General features: G+C 42.8%; 1 protein-coding gene across 9 annotated transcripts in view; it reads left to right on the top strand.

Moving 5' to 3' along the window:
• The window catches only part of SLC4A11 (solute carrier family 4 member 11), a 257,410-nt gene that overhangs the window by 158,290 nt on the left and 78,227 nt on the right, over positions 1-20,893 (top strand). For all 9 annotated transcript variants that reach the window (XM_039540269.1, XM_039540263.1, XM_039540262.1 and 6 more), the window contains 2 exons: positions 2,296-2,527; positions 4,447-4,528. In XM_039540269.1, coding sequence (XP_039396203.1) covers positions 2,296-2,527; positions 4,447-4,528 — 314 coding nt within the window. The remainder of the gene's footprint in view (positions 1-2,295; positions 2,528-4,446; positions 4,529-20,893) is intronic.

The following is a 20,893-nucleotide window of genomic DNA, read 5'->3' as shown; positions in this document are numbered from 1 at the left end:
CCATAGTTACATTAATCTAAAATTTAAGTCATTTTTGGTATCTACCTGATACTATCTTACGGTACTTCTCTGGCCCACATGACTGTAGCTTCTGAGCATCTCACAATCTTTAGCATTTTTACCCTCACAGCCTGTGAGACAGTACAATGCTGTTATCCCCATTTTCAGATAGTCTTTCTGTGCCTCATTTCCCCAAGTGACTTGCCCATGGTCACTCAGGAAGTCTGGCAGAGCAGGGATTTGAACCCTGGTCTGCCAACTCCTAGGCTAGTGCTCTAATCACTAGACCAGTGGTTCTCAGCTCAGGGTACACCTACCCCTGGGGGTATGCAGAGGTCTTCCGGTGGGTACATCAACTCCTCTACATATTTACCTAGTTTTACAACAGGCTACAGAAAAAGCACTAACTTGTCTATACTGCTTTATATACTATACACTGAAATATAGTTATAAAATAAATCAATTGGAATATTAATATTGTAACTATCTGGTAAAAATGAGAAAGTCAGCCATTTTTCACCACTGGTGTGCTGTGACACTTTTTTTCAATTTTTTTTATTTTTATGTCTGATTTCATAAGCCGGTAGTTTTTAAGTGAGGTGAAACTTGGGGGTACGCAAGACAAATCAGACTCCTGAAAGGGGTACAGCAGTCTGGAAAAGTCGAGAGCCAGTGACCTAGACCATCCTTCCTGTCTGGAGTTGTGACTTACACTGTGTGTCACTGGGGAGATTCCTATTGGTACAGCCCAAAAGGGATGAGCCATCTGCATTGGAGTGCTCTCTGTATTTCTTTACCCTTTGGTTTGAAATACACTGCTGAGGATGCGATGTGCCATTCGCTTCAATGAGCGAAGGTTGGGGTTCCTAGCACGTAGGTTTCAACAGGGTGCTATATATCTCTGTAAAAGGCGGCTGGAGAAGCAGTATGTTGTGAGGTGAATCAGAGGGGCGATGGGCATGTTCAAAGCGCTTAATGCTGCTCTGCCAACAGATACTGCTGTTCAGTCCAGTTTTCTCTCCAACATCTTTGTGGTTCTCCCACCGCCCCTTATGCATGGGAGAAGAACCCTGTTAAAATCTGCAAAGTCACTCTGTTACCTTATTGACAATAGCTCCTTAAACCTCACCTCTGCCGTGGTGCCTGCAAATCATGCCTGTCTGGCTTTGATTAGGTGAGTGGCAAATGGAGACTTCTGCTTAACTGTGTTTGTTTTGCTGTTGTCTTACCCTCCCCTGTTTATCTGGGTTGTCTGGTAGATCGATTGTGTACTCTGGGGTTGTCTGTACAGTGTCTAGTACAATAGGGCCCCCTGTTCCTCAGTTGGACTTCCTGGGGTTACCACAATATAGGTAGTAATATAAAGATCAATCTTCCTTTTAATGAACATATGGCAACAAAGGCTTTGAGAAGAGAGAAGCCTAGTTCCTTAGAATAATTTAGACAGAGAAGGATTATTTGATGTAAGAAACTGATTCATGCAAAGTAAAACAGTGTTCATTGCAATGGATGTGTTGCTTGTACTGATAACTTGATCGTTAAAGTCATTAGTAAAATGTTAGTCACACTTTGATTAGGCTATAAATGGAGAAGGGAAAGAGGTTGCATTTGTCATGTGTGAGACAAATGTGGACCCCAACAATAAGGATATAGGGTAACACTTTTGAAAGTGCTTAAGTCACCTTTTCAGTGGTGACTTAGGAGCCTAAATCTGATTGATTTTACAATCAGATTTAGACTCCTGTAGGCCTAACTCACTCTAGAAAATGAGACTTAGGAACCTTAACCATTCATTTAGCACTAGTATTTAAAATTTTTATTTTTATATGTCCTTTTGCCAGAACTTTGCCTGAAGCACCTGTAGAATTGTAAATGTATTGCAGTATCTGTTTTGATTGTGTACATATTGTGGTCTGATTATTTTCTTTTAACGGTACCCAAACACCCACAATTTCCAGTGCCATGAGCTGGAACTGCAGATCCTTAGTTCAATGATAACTGAATTATTTAACTAACAAAAAATAACCTATAGTTATCAGTCACTGCTGCTCTGCTGTCTGTGGTCAAGCTGTTTTGTCTCTCTCTCTCTATCTCTTTCTTCTTCTTGTCTGAGTGTGGGTGTCCTAGTGTCCTAGTGTCGTGTGTACAAAATCTTCAGATTTGTGTCAGTTTTACAGCCCGAACGAACTGCATATTTGTGGCTAACTATACAGGGGGTCAGGTTGCTCTAATAGTTCATTGGTACATCTAGCGTGAGTATGAAACGTCTAATGAGAGAACCTTTCCCTAATACAGTACCTGAAGTTAAAGAATTTTGAGGAAGAAGTCAGAGCCCACCGTGACCTGGATGGGTTCCTGGCCAGAGCTATCATCATACTGGATGAGACAGCAACCTCCTTGGATGATGTCCTTCGAGAGATGCTGAAACACTTCGCTGAAGATTCTGACAACACAGAGCCAAGCTGCAACTTTGACAAAATAATGAGCACTTTATTCACCGATTCGGGAGCCCCCAGAGAAGGGAATGGTAACTACCTCTTCATTTATTTTAGTTTATTTATAGAGTTTCTATCTGAGCTGCATGTTTTGACTGTTATGAACAACATCTAAATTGCTTTGTACCGTTTTCATTATGGCTTATGAGTCTCAATATTCACTGCTCGTTCCCCGTGACCACATGCTCATATGTTGTGTGTCATGCCGTTGGTAACATTTAGATCTGAGTCACTTATTAATGTGGTAGCTGAGTTATCCCATGTTGTGTCTGTCTGAATTGTTAAGATACATTTTATACTTAAACTAGAATATTGACTTTGTGTCTAGGTTAAGGGATGGGTCATCAGCAGCATTAAAGTGCTCTTTGTTTTTCATTACCCTTTGGTTTGGAATATTTCTCTTTCTGTAAGAGCTTGTTTGGTTTGTGGTGTTTGTTAGAGTCCCTTCGGGACTGGTACCGCTTGCTCCCAGAAACACTCAGCTTTGCCATGGGAATCTCTCTAAGCCTAAAATCACCCAACTTGACACCTGCTTGTGAATTTCTCTCCGACTCTGCTGAAATCCTGCATGGTTGCAAATACCTAACCAGTTGAGGAGACCTGGACAGAACTTCCTTTGGGGCCATTTAACGTTGTTTCTCAGTCAAATGAAAACAAGGAGTCTGGAACATATGTAGCTCTGCAGTTTCTCTTCATTTGCAAATTTAACACCATTAATTTGGGCTTGAATAGGGACTGGGAGTGGCTGGCTCACTACAAAAGCAATTTCCCCTCTCTTGGTATTGACACCTCATCATCAGTTATTGGGAGTGGACCACATCCACCCTGGCTGAATTGGCCCTGTCAACACTGGTTCTCCACTTGTGAGGTAACTCCCTTCTCTTCATGTGCCAGTATATTTATGCCTGCATCTGTAATTTTCACTGCATGCATCTAAAGAAGTGGGGTGTTTTACCCATGAAAGCTTATGCCCAAATAAATCAATTAGTCTTTAAGGTGCCACCGGACTCCTTGTTGATTTTGTGGCTACAGACTAACATGGCTACCCCTCTGAGACTTGACAATCAAATGAAAGTGACAGGAGGCAGTTCCTCTCCTCCAGAAATTCAGTGAGATGCCGTAGGAGCAACACCAGCTGGCCTACAGCATAAGACACTGGAGCCAGTGATCAAATCGTACTCAACCATGTGACAGTACATGGCACCAGCACCCGGCCCTCCAGTCCATTACCCATGCAACACTAGCTGAACAAAGAGGCATTGATTGCAAGCATCCATGTGCATTTTAGAAACTCTTCATTGAGAATAAAATATTTACGTGAATATACAAATGTGTGTTACTAAAAATACAGGAGTCCCACCTTTAATTTAATTAACAAATTTGACAAGACTCCTGAGTGAGTAGGACATATGTTCCTGCTTTGGTTATTCCATGCTAAGCATTCATTCGTTCATATGGGCATATATTTATAGCTATATGCAATACAGATTTTCTGCCTCTTTTCAATGGCAATTGAGCATAAAGTTATAAATTGTTCCACAGAACAAGCAATGGGAATAAAATAGTCCAACCAAAGGATAAGATTTCATCTTTTGATGATTGGATTAGGCCTAACCTTTTTTCTTTTTTTTCCCTTTCTATAAGAGAGGCCTTATAGCCTGACTCTGTCAGCTCTGTTACGAAGAGAAGAACATTGCCACTCAAGGCTGTAAAATGTCTTTTAAGGACAGTATTTGAAAACATCAGGTTGCGTGTTTCTATCTTTTATCCTTTTCTCCTGTGCATCAATCCAATCAGCAGATAAGTGAATCAAAGTGCAGTATTCATGCCAGCGCTTTGACAGTGTTTTCCATCAGAACTCTGCATGAGTCTGGTTTGATGAAGCTGCAGTTCTGCAGAGTTACAATTTCCAGTACGTTTCTAAGTGTCTCCTTTTTTCCGCCCCCTCTAGTTCACCTCCTATCCGATACAATTCAGGGGGTCACAGCAACCGTCACAGGGGTTCAATATCAACAGTCCTGGCTCTGTATCATGTAAGTATATCAGACTATTGGGAACCCTTCCTGGGCTTCTCAGAACTAGAAACATTTTTTTTCTGTACAAAACAATATGTATTGCACTTTATAAATGAGAATTTATTCCCTTCTGCTCATGGGCACATAATAATAATAATACATTGCACTACCTTCCATCCAAGGGTCTTGAATTGCTTTTTCAAACATTAATGAATTAAACTTCTTAGCACTGATCTGATGTGCTGTGAATGTTCCCCATTTTACAGATGGGGAAACGGAGACAGATAGTTTAAGTAATTAACAAAAGTTGCACAATATTTTTTTACCTCTCTGTATGATATTAGATAAAATATTGCTGGAATACTGTGTCCAGTTTGTGCTATGCACACTTTTAAAAGGATATTCAGAAATTGGATAGGTTCATGGTCTGGAAAACATTTGTTACAATGAGACAGTTGAGCAGCTCAATCCGTTTATTATATCTAAGATGATTAAGAGAGGGATAGCTCAGTGGTTTGAGCATTAGCCTGCTAAACCCAGGGTTGTGAGTTTAATCCTTGAGGGGGCCACTTAGGGATCTGGGGCAAAAATTGGTCCTGCTAGTGAAGGCAGGGGGCTGGACTCGATGACCTTTCAAGGTCCCTTCCAGTTCTAGGAGATTGGCATATCTCCGATTATTACCTTTTTTTTTTTTTAATTACCACTGTCTGCCCGCTACCTACCGAGAGGGAAGAGCTCCTACACCAAAGGGCTCTTTAATCTATCAGGCAAAGGTATACTGAGACCAGTGCCTGGAAACTGAAGTGAGATGCACGTATTTAACAATGAGGGTAATTAAATATTGAAACAGACTATCAGGGGATGTGGTAAACTCCATCATCTGGCATCTTTAATTTAGGACTCGGTGTTTCTGTGAAAGATATATTTGAGTTCAGCCGCAAGTTGTTGGACTGGCTGAAATCACTGGGTGAAATTCTATGGTCTGTGTTGAGCAGGAAATCATACCTAGATGATCACGCTGGTCTTTTCTGGCATTAAAAAAATCTGTTCATCTAGAAGTCACAGATCGATCTGGGAAATGAGCTCCGATCTTCTGACTTTATCCTCTGCATTACCGCGCGCTCATATTTCTTTCAAACATAGTTTTAGAAAAGATGTAATAATGTCATCAGGAATTATATGTGCGTATCAAGAGGAGAATATATATGTCCCTGATTAGTCTGATAGATTGCTGAAGAGTGACTGAGAGTCTCGTCATGAGATGTCTTCTGTTTCAAACTGAAGTGGATATTGTGGTGGCCTTGAGGATTTCCATTCCTCTCATAATACTTGTCCTCATCTCTGGACCCTGCCACTACATCCATGCTGTGATGTTTGTTCTGGACTCATAAATCTATCAGAGCTTTGGTTTGGTTGGGGTTTTTGCATGTTGTGTAACAGAGTGCTACAGAGAATGACTCTTCAGAGATCATTAAATATATTACATATTATACAGCTTTCTGGTGTTAATTTGTTGTATGAAATTAAGAGCAAGTTACTTGTAGCATTGTCCTACGTAAGTATATGCACCGTTATTTACTGATCAGTCTACAAGTCGAACATGTGTATAGAACCCCACATTTAGGCAGATGGGTATTTGATGCATAATTGTTTTACTCTAATAAGCTGGTAAGTGCTACTGATTCAGTATTGTTGAAGCTGTGTCTCAGCCAGGGTTAATCAGGCTATGTCCTGGGAACTCTGGAGGGGTGAAAGTTAATTGTGAGATTGTAATGCAATGCATGCTCAGCCTGTTAGCACCTGTAGACTGGAATAGTGCTCACAGCCCCTCCAATCCACCAGTACGAGTGGTTTGGATCACTAGATATACATATGTGCCACAGTGACTGAACATGTTGAGAAGACTAACGATATGTTTACTTACCTGTTGGGGAAAGGACTTACTGTCTTTAGGCAGAATTTTTCAAGGCTTACCTTAACCACATCTTAGTGGAAGGGTTTTCTCCTTTGAGCCATTGTTTGGTGATGCATTTCCTTGTTGCTGGTGACTTGGTAGGTTTTGGAGAACAGGTAGCTTATCATCACAGCATATGCTGAGGGGAGGGATAGCTCAGGGGTTTAGCAGGCCAATGCTCAAACCAAAGGTTGTGAGTTCAATCCTTGAGGGGGCCACTTAAGGATCTGGGGCAAAAATTGGTCCTGCTAGTGAAGGCAGGGGGCTGGACTCGATGACCTTTCGAGGTCCCTTCCAGTTCTAGGAGATTGGTATATCTCCAATTATTACCTATTTTTATATATGTGGCCACTACGTTTGGATCTGTTTCAGAAGACGGCTTGGTAACCTGCTTGCCAACATCCCTTTCAGCGGAGGGTAAAGCCTGATATAAATCCATTATTAATTAACATGATTGATTGAGTTTATAATTCTCTCCCTAGCGGTGTGCACAGTTTGCAGGATGTCTGTCGAGAAATCATCACTTTTGGCACCTCAAAATTCTGGTAAACCTTAAGAAAGCTCTTCTCTTCTTTACCTACTTTTGTCACATCACACACCCACTCCCTGAGTTGAAGCTGTCTTTATTTGCTGAGTTATCTGCAAAAATAGGCACCTGCATGCTGTGATCCTGGGGACCATACAAGTACCTAGATTGGAAACTCTCCATTTGTACAGTGCCTGGCAGAATGAGGTCCTTGTCAGTGACTAGGGCTCCTACGCCCTATGGCAATACAAACAATAAATAATCATCATACTGTCAAGACAGTAAATTAGATTATAAACTCTTTTTTGGGAGAGAGACCTTGTTTTTTATGTCTATAAAATGTCATGTACACTACAGGACTGCATAAATAATATAGTTACTGTACTACTTATTGAGAGCTGCATAGAGAATGGTAACATGTCCTTTAGAAAGGTCTGTTTTTCTGAATGTTTGCAGTTCATTTCCAAACAGAGCATGGTTTGCCGTACTTTTTCCGAGTTTCAAGTCTGAGGGTTGATATAGAGGCATCAGTGGTTTTAATGTGTTTGATCTATGAAGTGTGCATATGATATTGATTTCAATAAGGAAGCTGGAAGAGCTATTCCTTTCCTCCTACCTCAGTAGAAGTTCTGTCAATATGTGTGGAACAGTATCTGATATCCAAAGTAGGGATAATAAACACAAAAAAACTAGGGAAATGCAACCTAGAGGGAGCTACTATAAGGTGGGTGCATAACAGGTTGGAAAATCATTCCCAGAGAGTAGTTATCAGGTTCACAGTCAACCAGTTCTTGGTTTGGTTCTGTTCAATATCTTCATCGATGATTTAGATAAATCGATGATTTAGCAGTGGTTCTCAACCAGGGGTCACGAGCAGGCTTCGGGGGGTCCACCAAGCAGGTTTTGTTCAATATCTTCATTAATGATCTGGAGGACGGCGTGGACTGCACTCTTGGCAAGTTTGCAGATTACACTAAACTGGAAGGAGTGGTCGATACGCCGGAGGGTAGGGATAGGATACAGGGGGACCTAGACAAATTAGAGGACTGGGCCAAAAGAAACCTGATGAGGTTCAATTAGGACAAGAGCAGAGTCCTGCACTTAGGACGGAAGAATCCCATTCACTGTTACAGACTAGGGACCGAATGGCTAGGAAGCAGTAATGCAGAAAAGGACCTAGGGGTTACAGTGGACGAGAAGCTGGATATGTGTCGACAGTGTGCCCTTGTTGACAAGAAGGCTAACGGCATTTTAGGCTGTATAAGTAGGGGTATTGCCAGCAGATCGAGGGACTGATCATTCCTTTCTATTCGACATTGGTGAGGCCTCATCTGGAGTACTGTGTCCAGTTTTGGGCCCCACGCTACAAGAAGGATGTGGAAAAATTGGAAAGAGTCCAGCGCAGGGCAACAAAAATGATTAGGGGGCTGGAGCACATGACTTATGAGGAGAGGCTGAGGGAACTGGGATTGTTTAGTCTGCAGAAGAGAAGAATGAGGGGGGATTTGATAGCTGCTTTCAACTACCTGAAAGGGGGTTCCAAAGAGGATGGATCTAGACTGTTCTCAGTGGTACCTGATGACAGAACAAGGAGTAATGGTCTCAAGTTGCAGTGGGGGAGGTTTAGGTTGGATATTAGGAAAAACTTTTTCACTAGGAGGGTGGTGAAGCACTGGAATGGGTTACCTAGGGAGATGGTGGAAACTCCTTCCTTAGAGGTTTTTAAGGCCCGACTTGACACAGCCCTGGCTGGGATGATTTAGTTGAGAATTGGTCCTCGTTTGAGCAGGGGATTGGACTAGATGACCTCCTGAGGTCCCTTCCAACCCTGATAGTCTATGATTCTGTGACCTGTGTTAGACTTGCTGGAGCCCAGAGCAGAAAGCCAAAGTCCCACTGCATGAGGCTGAAGCCCGGGGCCCTGAGCACCGTCACCTGTGGGCTGAAGCAGAAGCCTGAGCAACTTAGCTTCACAGGCCGTGGGCAGTTGCCCTGCTTGCTACCCCTTAATGCTGGCCCTGGCTTTTATATGCAGAAAACCCGTTATTGTGGCAGAGATGGGCGATGGAATTTTTATAGCCTGTTTGTGGGGCCTCAGAAAAAGTTTGAGAAGCCTTGGCATAGTGAGTAAACATATGAAGTTTGTGGACGCTACCAATCTGGGAGGGGTTGCTTTGGAGGATAGGGTTATCATTCAGATTGATCTGGACAAACTGAAGAAAATAGGATGAAATTCAATAAGGACAAATGCAAAGTACCATAAAAACTCTTTTATCTGGTACTGCACCAACTGGCATTTCTGATCTGCACTGAAAGTCCAGTTTATAGTGCAGTTGGTGCAGGGCCGGCAGGGGGCTGAGGCATAGGAGCTACGGGGCATGCTCTGGGAGGGAGTTTGCATCCAGGAGGGGGATTGGGGCAGAGGGTTGGGGCACAGGAGGGGCTCGGAGTGCCAGATGGCAGGGAGTGCTCACCTCCAGCAGCTCCTTGTAAGCACCTCCCCATCTCTGCTTTTGCTGTTCGAGGCACGGCCAGGCGGCTCTGTAGGCACGCTGCCTCCATCCCCCATCCCAGAGCGCTCCCAGCTCCGTGGCTCCCAGCTCATTGGCCAGAAACCGCGGCCAATGGGAGCTGCAGGGCACGGCACCTGCAGACCAAGGCTGCAAGACACAAGAAGTAATTCTTCTGCTCTACTATGTGCTGATTAGACCTCCGCTGGAGTATTGCGTCTAGTTCTGGGTGCCATGTTTCAGGAAAGATGTGGACAGATTGGAGAAAGTCCAGAGAAGAGCAACAAAAATGATAAAGGTCTAGAAAACATGACCTATGAGGGAAGATGGAAAATAATGGGTTTGTTTAGTCTGGAAAAGAGAAGACTGAGAGGACATGATAACCGTTTTCAAGTACAGGTTGTTACAAGAAAGAGGGAGTAAAATTGTTCTCTTTTTTTTACCTCTGAGGATAGGACAAGAAGCAATGGCCGTAAATTGCAGCCTGGGCAAGTTAGGTTGGATTTAGGGAAAAAACTTTCTGGCAGGGTGGTTAAGGAGTGGAATAAATTGCTTAGAGAGGTTGTGGAATCTCTGTATAACCTGCTCTTAAAAATCTCCAATGATGAACACCTGTCAGGGATGGTTTAGGTAATACTTAGTCCTGCCTCAATGAAAGGGACTAGGCTAGATGATGACCTCTCGAGGTCCCTTCTAGTCCTATGATTCAATCTTCCAATCTACTAGCAGTTTTTAGGTGGCCTGTCTGGGAGTGCTTGCGCCCAGTTTTGTGCTATCTGTAGGCCTTGCGGGAGCCCTAGGCATAACTGACAGTGTGAACCAAAGGCTGTGAACCAGAATAGGCCTGGCCTTGGCAAAATAATACACTAAGTATTGGCTACCCATGTAAGCACATTCCTGACATGGGAGGATGGTACAGGAACCACCTACCCAGAGTTCTCAAGGAACTATGTGAGCACATTCTCAAGAGATGGTGCAGGCACACACTGATCCCCCGTAAGATAAGAATGGGATGATAGGACAATGGATAATAACGTTTTGCTTGAACTAACAGGCGCATGGATAAGGGTGGTGACTAACATCATCTGGAGTGTCCCACAGAACTTGTTTGTATCAGTGAATAGAAGAAGTCATAGGAGGGGCATCTTTGTTCGGCCTAGGGGACAAGATCCTGGTGTACTGACTGAGTGGGTACTTAGTCAAGGGCATACACGTGTTAGCATACCTGTAGCTCCTATGAGGCGCTAGTACTGTGCTTTGTTGACAGTAAACCTGGCCACATGCCTTCGCCTCTGAACCGAGCCTGTGGTTTTTCCTATGAATAACATCAAGGTCTGCTGAATTAATGTGCTGCACTGTCTGCTAGAGCCGCTGATGTCGGAGCTCCAAGAGCAGCAACACTGCCAGCAGTAATAACCCTGCACATTGGAAAAAATAACCCCAACTATACATACAATATGATGGGGGCTAATTTAGCTACAACGAGTCAGGAAAAAGATCTTGGAGTCATTGTGGATAGTTCTCTGAAGATGTCCACGCAGTGTGCAGAGGCGGTCAAAAAAGCAAACAGGATGTTAGGAATAATTAAAAAGGGGATAGAGAACAAGACGGAGAATATAGTATTGCCATTATATAAATCCATGGTACGCCCACATCTCGAATACTGTGTACAGATGTGGTCGCCTCACCTCAAAAAAGATATTCTAGCACTAGAAAAGGTTCAGAAAAGGGCAACTAAAATGATTAGGGGTTTGGAGAGGGTCCCATACGAGGAAAGATTAAAGAGGCTAGGACTTTTCAGCTTGGAAAAGAGGAGACTAAGGGGGGATATGATAGAGGTATATAAAATCATGAGTGATGTTGAGAAAGTGGATAAGGAAAAGTTATTTACTTATTCCCATAATACGAGAACTAGGGGTCACCAAATGAAATTAATAGGCAGCAGGTTTAAAACAAATAAAAGGAAGTTCTTCTTCACGCAGCGCACAGTCAACTTGTGGAACTCCTTACCTGAGGAGGTTGTGAAGGCTAGGACTATAACAATGTTTAAAAGGGAACTGGATAAATTCATGGTGGCTAAGTCCATAAATGGCTATTAGCCAGGATGGGTAAGAATGGTGTCCCTAGCCTCTGTTCGTCAGAGGATGGAGATGGATGGCAGGAGGAAGATCACTTGATCATTGCCTGTTAGGTTCACTCCCTCTGGGGCACCTGGCATTGGCCACTGTCAGTAGACAGACACTGGGCTAGATGGACCTTTGGTCTGACCCGGTACGGCCGTTCTTATGTTCTAACCCTGCAGCATCAGCAAAAGCTTTCCACTGCACTCACAACACTATCCTATGGAAGCTTGTGTTGAATTCTATTCCCCCTCCTGTAAACAAGTGTCCGAAGATGAGTAAGCTTGTGAAGAGTGTCAGGCATAAGTACTCTAAAGAGGGACAGGAATCATGGCAGGAGGCTCATCTGCGGATGAGATGGGAAGGATAATAGAATCAATGAAGAATCAATTATTCTACTGGGAAACTTCGCCACAGGTTTTCTATGCTGAAAATTTTGTCCTGTAGATTTTAATTTCAATGCTGTTCTAGGACTGTATCTACCTAAAGCTGCTGTGCATGACCCAAACAAGTATTAAATACTTAGACCAAAGTTGAATTTTTTTTAATTGACCGAGTCTTCAGTGGGACTGTCTTCTTGAACATTTCAGACATTTTAATTCAGCCACGTTTTTAGTGTATGTGGAAAAAAAATCTGTTTAATATGTTCTTTTAGTGGCAATAGAGTCTCTCTTTTCCCATCCTGGCATCAATCAGCTTAGCTGAAGGTGTACTGTTGAAGGCTTTCAAAAATAAATTCACTCCCAGTCTGTGGACAACCATGGAAAATTTCAGCCCAAGAATCCAACTTGTCAGAAGGCTGTGAGCAACTTGTCAGAAGGCCTGAGCTTTATAGTGAAACGATACAGTCCCGACATAAGCTTTACTATAGCAGGTGTCATCAAGCATCCGCTACAGTCACGTATGACATGCCTATTTGGACGTGTTCATAGAGAAAGTCACTTCATAAAGCACTGATCAAAGGCGAAATTGTGGTACAAATGTTCTGATTAATTTAATACATATGGTTTTATGGCATAAATTTATGCTTTCTCTTCTACAGAGGGCAACCCTAAGATTGAATAATAGTGTGTTTGAGTAATACTTATTTCCGTGGCAATCAGGATTTGAAAAAAATAAGCTTATAACCCAAAGGTGTATAGTGCTATTATCCACAATTTTCCTTATTTCCTTCTCCTTTTGTGACTCTAATTAAAAGAGAGGGAGGAAGGTTCTGAGGGAAAGAAGTGGATGAGTTGTGCACTATAATTATATCTATTATATTACTGTATTTTTGCTGTAGCTAGTGTAGAAAAGCTTTTAATAGAGCTATATTTTTAGAGCATGTGCCTTGCCTGAAGAAAAATTACAACTCACTTAACTTGAGTGGAAGATTTTGTCAGGGAGAATAATCTGTTTTTCCTGTAATATTAATAGGAAAATAACCTAAAATAAATCTTTTTGCCATTGTTCTTCTGCAGTGTGTCATTCCTCATCCTGATTCTGTTATCCTTTAAACTGACACTGCTGTCTTTCTTTCTTTTTTCCAAAACTGCATTTTTTTCTCATTGCTGGAGTGAGAGTAAGACTGAATGCGGTAGGCATTGTGCATAATGATATAAGTTTGTTAATTGTTTAAAACATCTAAAGCAAATGAAAGGATGGTGATTGGAGTAAGAATTTAAAAGCTTAACTAAGGAAAACATTCAAGATCTAATGTAAATCCCCCAAAATAAGAAAAGTGAAGTTAAAATGAACCCTCTTCTTGCTGTGCTTTGGTACAAAATGTTGCAGTTGAAAAATATTTGTAGATAACCTTTTTAATTCATATCTGCAAAAACTGACTGCACAAAATATTCCTAGCAGGAGAGGACACTTGGTCTACCTCGGCTGTGTGTGTTCTGGACTCTGCGGGGGTATGTCTTCTCTCTGCCTCTCCTCACCCCCGAATTCCTCTACTTCTAAGAGTGATGAAAATCAAACAAGCTAAAGCTAAAGTTATTCTGATTACCCAGACCTGATCAAAAGAACAGTAGCTCTCAGATCTACTGCAACTATCTGTCTCTCCCCAGAATTCCAGATCTGTTGACCCAGCAGAGGTGTCGGAGTTGCCATCCGGACCCAGACTCTCTCCACTTGACAGCATGAGCCATAGGACTTTGAGAGATCTTGAACTGTCCTGTTCAGACAAGGTACAGGAGATTCTATTGAACTCTAGGAAGTATTCAACTTGCCTGTGTTACGATCATAAGTGGAAAAGGTTCTCTTTGTGAGTAATCAGCAATAACATTAAACCCAGCTTCAGCTCCTGTTCAGTCCATACCAGAGTACAAATGTAATTTGAAACCTCCATATTGTTAGTAAAAGTACATCTCGCAGCCTTCTCTTGTTCTTTGCTGCTTAGTCCAGCGAAAGACTCTGTTCAGCCACAATCTGAAACAAGATTTTTGAAAGGGTTAATGAACATCTACTCTCCGGTTAGAGAGCCCACATCTACGTGGAATCTTGGTCTCGTACTCATTCAGCTCATGAACGTTCCTTCGAACTCATGAAAGAATGTTCTCTGCTTCATCTGTCAATTAAAACAGCCTTTATTATAGCAACTGCAGCCACGGAAAAAGAGAGAGCTTCAGGGTCTCCTGGTGAGACCCCCTTTTACAGTTGTTTGCAGAGATAAAGTTATCCTTTGTTTGAATCCAAAATTTCTCCCCAGAGTGTTAACAGAATTACGTCCTAACTAAACTTGCCAGTAGCTTTTCCATAGGCCTCACTCGCTCACAGAGAAAGCTAAGCTACCTACCCTGGGTGCTAATAGAGCTGTAGATTTCTATTTGAATGGGTCTATGAAATACAGGAGATACCCTGTGTGACACAACACAGTGGCATTCATTTGAGTACTAGTTTTAATGTGGGTGCGGCCTCTCTGATGTATCAAGTTCATAGGCAGCTCTGGACTGGCTCTTTGCTCGCTGGTGGTTCACTATGTTGTGTCAGCAACTCTTGTCAAGCCTGACACACTCACTACACCTTACACCATGTTGTCATAATCTGTACCTAAAAGGTGTCTCACAAAGTATCCTATGCAAACTGGTAACACGCTGGTGATGAATATTATTGCATGATGTATGAGTGGGTGTTATATGGAGAATTATAAGTATGTGCTGGAAATACGTTCTTAAAAGGTGTTTTGTAGACAGGGCTTCAGTAACCTATTCCTAGACAAAGGAATGGTTCTGTCTGCTTGAATGCGTCTCCAGTGTAAGCTGAGCAAGGGGAGATAATGAAGGTATATTTACATAGAAGGTAAACAAAGCCATCAAACTAGTGAGTGAGGGAGATCACCACAAACTGCCATGACTGGGGGAGGAGACTACCCTGGCTCCAAGCAAGCTGAGCCCCCAGGAGGGCTTCCTGACTTTGAAAACAAAGATAAAACTTTAAGGATATGAGCAGAGAGGAAAAGCCATTTTTAGCATTCCTCACTTGAGGAGTCAGAGAAATGAAGCACTTTGAGCTCTGTATGTTGGGTCCTGGCTAAAGGACAGGCCAGCCACGCTGGAAGAACGACTGTGGTGAGAAAAATGTCTTTGAACAAAAGGCTCTAGTTTGTCATGTTTTAGCTTTAGAAGCATATTTTTCCTTCTGCTTGTTTGTGACCATTTCTGTCCTTATTCCCTATACTTGGTATCACTTAAATTATGTCCTTTTGCTAATAAACTTTTTACGTTGACCATAAACCAACTCAGGGCTTTGATTGAAGTGGGGGGTTTGTCAACCCCCCTGAAGTGAATTAGCTGCTTATTACCATCTCTTTAAAGGAGTAGCGAACTTGCTACGGTTTTGTGGGTGCTACAGTAAGAAGGGCTGAGCACTGCAAAGGAGGATGGTTTGGGGGGGGGAACTGGGGCTGGAAGGGTTGTTGAGGTCCCCCTGGAAAGAGTAACTGGGTGGTGGAAGCCAGGGGGAGATCCATGTGTTATATAAGCTGGCTGTTGGTATCCGAGACCTGAATCAAAGCTGCACAGCGCACTGGCACTAGGGTAACAGAGGAAGTGGTGAGTAACCCCCTTACTGGTCTAGGTTGAACCCCAAAGCGTGTCACCAGTATCCATGCATCTCTGGAACAGTTTAAAAGAACTCTGTGCCCATTGCACTCTGTCTGGCCATCCGAAAGGGTGCATGCCATTTTGAACATCAACGTGAACAGGACGGCAAGATACTTTACAGACGGAGCAACTCAACAGTCCCTGAAGTACTTTTCTTTTCCAGTTCAGATGACTTAGGATGCCGTTCTTCAGAGCAGGAGCTCTACCAGAGGTCAGTGAGTTAAACTGTACACTGCCTCAGTCAAGGGTGGAATAATTCTTGTTTGTTCGTCTATTTGCTGGAAGCTGGGAGTGGGTGACAATCACTTGATGATTTCCTGTTCTCTTCATTCCCTCTGGGACACCTGGAATTAGCTACTGTCGGAAGACAGGAGACTGGGCTAGATGGACCTTCGGTCTGACCCGGGATGGCCGTTCTTACATTCATTGAGTTTACTACGTACAGAAATCCACTGCACTGTTTCTCTGCCACTCGTTGCTTGCTTGAAATAGGCAATGGCTTGTGTTGCCTTCTAGTTTTTGTTAGAACAGAAGTCTTCAGTCAGTCTTCTCAGGTGGTGTGTCTGAGAATTCGTGGATAGAGTGGTCTGTGAGAAATTAGACCTAGAAAACAGAGTAAATAAGAGATTTTTGTCAAAATCTGGTTGTTTGTTTATTCTTGCTTCACTCTTGCATTTGGAGGTGATTTGCTGGGGACTTAAGGCTGCAGGGGAGGCAGTCCCCAGCTGACAGATCCTGACTGATGTGATACAGTCTCATACTTCCATGCAGGTAGAAATCTGCATTTTGAGTGTTTCATCCATGAGCTTGAGACTTCTGAGCCAGAGGGGATGAATTTTGGGACTGTGGTCATTGACAGCACCCTTCTGTCAAAAAGCCCTTCCAAAGATTGTCATCGGACTGAAAATAAAGGGGCTGATCTGGGGAAGACCTCTTTTACAATGTACTATAGTTCTAAACCAGATCTCATCCCTGAAATACATGAGTGTCTGTTTTTTCTGTCTCATAGGAGCCAGTTGATTTTGATAGTGAATTCAAAATATAGTGTAGTGGACCTTCTCCTAAAACCGGGGGTCAGAAATTAATCTAATCCCAGCTTTCATGAATCACTTGGCTTGTAAAAGGTGCCCTGCTTTAATGGGAGCTTTGGGAGGCATTGGGTCTCCTCAAGTCTCCCCTACATATTATTCCCCTCTATGTCTAGCTCCTCCATGCCCCTGAGGTTAAGGGATAGCTCGTGCTCTGTATCTGTGTAGGTTCAGATACTAATACTTACTTACTTCCCAGGACAGGGATGAGGCTTAATTATCCAATGCTTAAGAAAGAATTTGCCATATAAGTTATTAATATAGCAGCAAGCAACAGCCTGCAGGTCTTTCCTTGCATCTCTGTCCTTGATGTTCTTGTTGGGATGATTCTTGAATAACCCCTATATTTTTATATGGGTTACTTAAATGGAATTCTTCATAGCATTTTTATTAACTTGAAGCAATGTTGGCACCAAGCTATTCCTTACTTGCCAGGATACAGTTCCTATTTTTAAAAGGGCTGAGTTTGGAAAAGTCAGACTATGAGGAGGCAAATGTCAAGTCATGGAAGAGTCATTTCCTTTGATTGCATTTATAAGGCACATGAAGGATTTGTTTTGAAATTGTTCAGTTGATTTGATAAAGCTCTCATGACTAACGAAGCAAAGGAATAATCTCTCAGCAAGATGGGAGTGTAGCTTGATATTTGCTTATTCTAATATATTAATTATGTCGTCATAATGGTCCCTCTGGAGGAGCTAACTCACTCAAACTCCCAGGTAACATTTTAAAACATGATGCATGAGGCTATTTTGGATGCTGAGCAAAATTGCTGTACAAACAATAACAACTTTTAAGAGTAGTAAATAATTTTTCAGTTTTCATGTCTGTAATTAATCATAGCATGGGCTCCTGATGCATCTCTGCTTCATCACCGAACATAACTAGGCACGTGGATTGGATTTTGCACATTTTAAAAAAGTAATTATTAGTCTGGACTCCAAAGAATTTTTCTGTTACCGTCTTAAAGTTGCAATGAAAAATCCCTTTCATTACTACTTTAGATTTTAAAATAGCACATTTTCAAATCAGAGATGTTTAAAATATAGTAATTGGTGCAAAATTATGCCTAATAACACAGTGCATCATTTTTAATAATGAAATGTACTCTTCTGCCATGTTTTTCCTTGACAGCTATCTGTTTTTCTGTAAAAAGAAAGGCTCCTTTAGAGGAATGATTACAGGACTTTATTCTATTAATGAAACCCTATGTATACAAGTGCCTTTGCCCTCATGCTTACAAGAGTAAGCTTTCTAAAGTTCTTAAACACCTATTTTTTCTGTATTAAAAAGTCTGCAGCCACCATAATCAGCCTTGCTTGTGTAGTTCTGGTTATTTCTTTGCACACAGGGATGTTGTGGAACTTTTCTCCGCCTTCAATTTACTTTTCCATTCAAGCTGTCAAGTCAAAACCTTCTTGTCCAATAATTTAACTCTCTAAAGATGAATTATTGGTGATTGAGGAGATGGTCCAATTTCTGTTGTGGCCAGTTCTTCCTTGCATTCTGTTCTGTAGACATTCTTTTTGATGGTGATAGGTAAGGATGGGATTTACTTTCACCTGGATAGCCCACCAGGAGAGGTTCAAGACTATGTCAAGAAGCAAGTCTGCGGGACTGAGTATTCTAGTACATTACCAGATATTCCTCTTGGCAAGGTGTCAATAACTCCAAATGGACCATCCAAGTTGTCAAGACTGCATCCCTCACAAGTGGTTCTGGTCTCAGAAGGTTTAAGACTTGATGTATCACGCTTGGGGCATTGCTTTCTTAGATGTACCTGCAGTGCAAAAGAACCAAAATGTTGTTGTGCTACTGTAAGATAAGAAAAGGCTCGCTGGCTAGCTCTAATGAGCAATCAGGGTTCTATTTTTCTTACCGGTGAAAGTAATTAATTTCCTTTCTTGCCCTGATGAGATTGCTGGTTTTTATTTCTGATGAGTGTGTGTCTTAAACATTAATAATTTTGTGTAAGAAATGTCTGTTATTGCTTAGATAAGATCTTGGGCTTAGGTCAGGTCTTCAGCTGGTATGAATCTCTGTAGCTTCACTGATGTCAGTGGAGGTATGCCAGTTCATGCCAACTAACCTCTTGTCTTGAACGCTGCTTTAAATGTAGCTTTTAAAAAAAGAAATATATTGGGCAGTGGTGCAGAAATGAGAACTGTAATTTAAAGAGCCTTTTATGAATATCGTGGTGTTAGAGAATATGGTATTATGGCATCTTCATAAATAAGACCTGGTATTTAAACACAGTTAATCATTTCATCTGGATCATTTTGTCATGACTGCATTTCAGCCCAGTCTTTTATTTTAGAGAGTCTTCACAATTCAAAAAATTGTAAAGTGTCAGTGAATGCTAGTGTTCATGTGAGGATATGTGCAGTGTTGCCTCAGCCATAGTATTAATCCAGGGAGCTCGGAGAAGGTTATAGCTAAAAGGTCTCTCTAGTGAAGCAGAGCAACAGATAGACTAGCTTTAGGGATCATGCTGCTTTTTCTTTGGGGACCACTGTCTTATGCTAAAACTGTGAGATGTGCCCCCTAGGGGGGCATGGAGGAACATTCGGGGGGTGGGGCATGGCGAAACCCAGGCCAGCCCCTGAGAGGGGCGGGGAAGGAGTGCCACCCAGCCCCACTCTGCCACCAATTCTGCTTCGGCTCCTGGCCGCAGACCTGCCCCCAGCTGTGGCCCCGCCCTTGGCCCCTGACTCCCAGCCCAACCACGACTCCGGCCACAGCCTCGGCCCGACTCTGGCCCTGTTCCCGGCCCTGGCTCCTGACTGTGGCTGGGGGAAAAGGGGATGAGATAAAGAGTTTGGGGACTGCTGGCATAAGGGTTTGTCTACACACAGAAGTTCCACCTGTTTCAATAAGGTTAAACACTGATTTTGTTAAACTCCTGCCAAGACACTTGCATCATTTTAACATTTGTTTAGCTCAGGGGATGGCAAACTTTTTGGCCCAAGGGCCACATCTGGGTATGGAAATTGTATGGCGGGCCATGAATGCTCATGAAGTTGGGGGAGTGAGGGCTCTGGGGTGGGGCTGGGGATGAGGGGTTTGGGGGCAGGAGGGGGGCCAGGGGGTTGGGGCACAGGAGGAGGACAGTGGTGCAGGCTCAGGGCAGCACTTACCTCGAGCAGCTCCCACAAGCAGTGGCATGTCCCCCCTCCAGCTCCTACACAGAGGCACAGCCAGGCAGCTCTGTGCACTGCCCCATCCGCAGACGCCACCCCTGCAGCTCCCATTGGCCGTGGTTCCCAGCCAATGGGAGCTGCAGGGGTGGTGCTTGGGGCAGGGGCTGTGTGTGGAGCCGCAAGCCCCAGACTGCGCTCCCCAACGGGAGCTCAAGGGCCAGATTCAAACATCTAACAGGCTGAATGCGGCCTGTGGGCCGTGGTTTACCCACCCCTGGGTTAGCTTGTATCAGTAAACTTACCAACGCAAGTTAAACCAATAGACAGGCTGAAACAGATTTTAAGTGCCCACACACATGACTTAAATAAATCAGTGGATAAAAATCAGACCTTGAATTCAATGGTGCAGTTTTGGGTGTAGACTACTGCTTGTAAATTTCCTCCTAGGGCGCTGGAAGAAATCCCAAAAGAGTTCTATTGTTGCATGATATTTATGAAAGGTGAATGACTTGAAGTGCTAGACTCCAAAGTCCTTTAGCCACAAAACAGGTGTAGTATGGATAGTGACCATGCAGGCTTTCCCATTGCCCCACTGATATACTCAGTGTTTCCAAATCTCATAATCTGATCATAAGTCTCGTGATATCTGAGAATCTCATTTTTAGGTTTTCAGTTTTCATGGCTCCTGAAAAGAGCTGGACTGAAGTGGAGTCTAATGGCTAAAAGGCTGGACAACAAAGAAAAATCCTCTTTATTTTTTTCAATAAAATCTTCTGACGCTGCAGGGAGGCTCAAACTTTTGAATGTCTTGGACTGGCTGTACTGATTACTTCTCCTTTGATTTGGAAGGTCCATCTTAGGAGTGTAAAGGTCTCACAACTAAATCAAAGTAGGGTCTTTTTGCTAAGAGAGCACATTGTGATGGTTAGATGTGTGGAGTGGTCATCTGTATTGAACTGA

The sequence above is a fragment of the Mauremys reevesii genome, linkage group 5, assembly GCF_016161935.1.
Source record: "Mauremys reevesii isolate NIE-2019 linkage group 5, ASM1616193v1, whole genome shotgun sequence".
NCBI classification, from domain to species: Eukaryota; Metazoa; Chordata; order Testudines; family Geoemydidae; genus Mauremys; species Mauremys reevesii.
The sequence above is the reverse complement of the archived record's forward strand: the minus strand, read 5'-3'. Positions and strand labels throughout refer to the sequence as shown.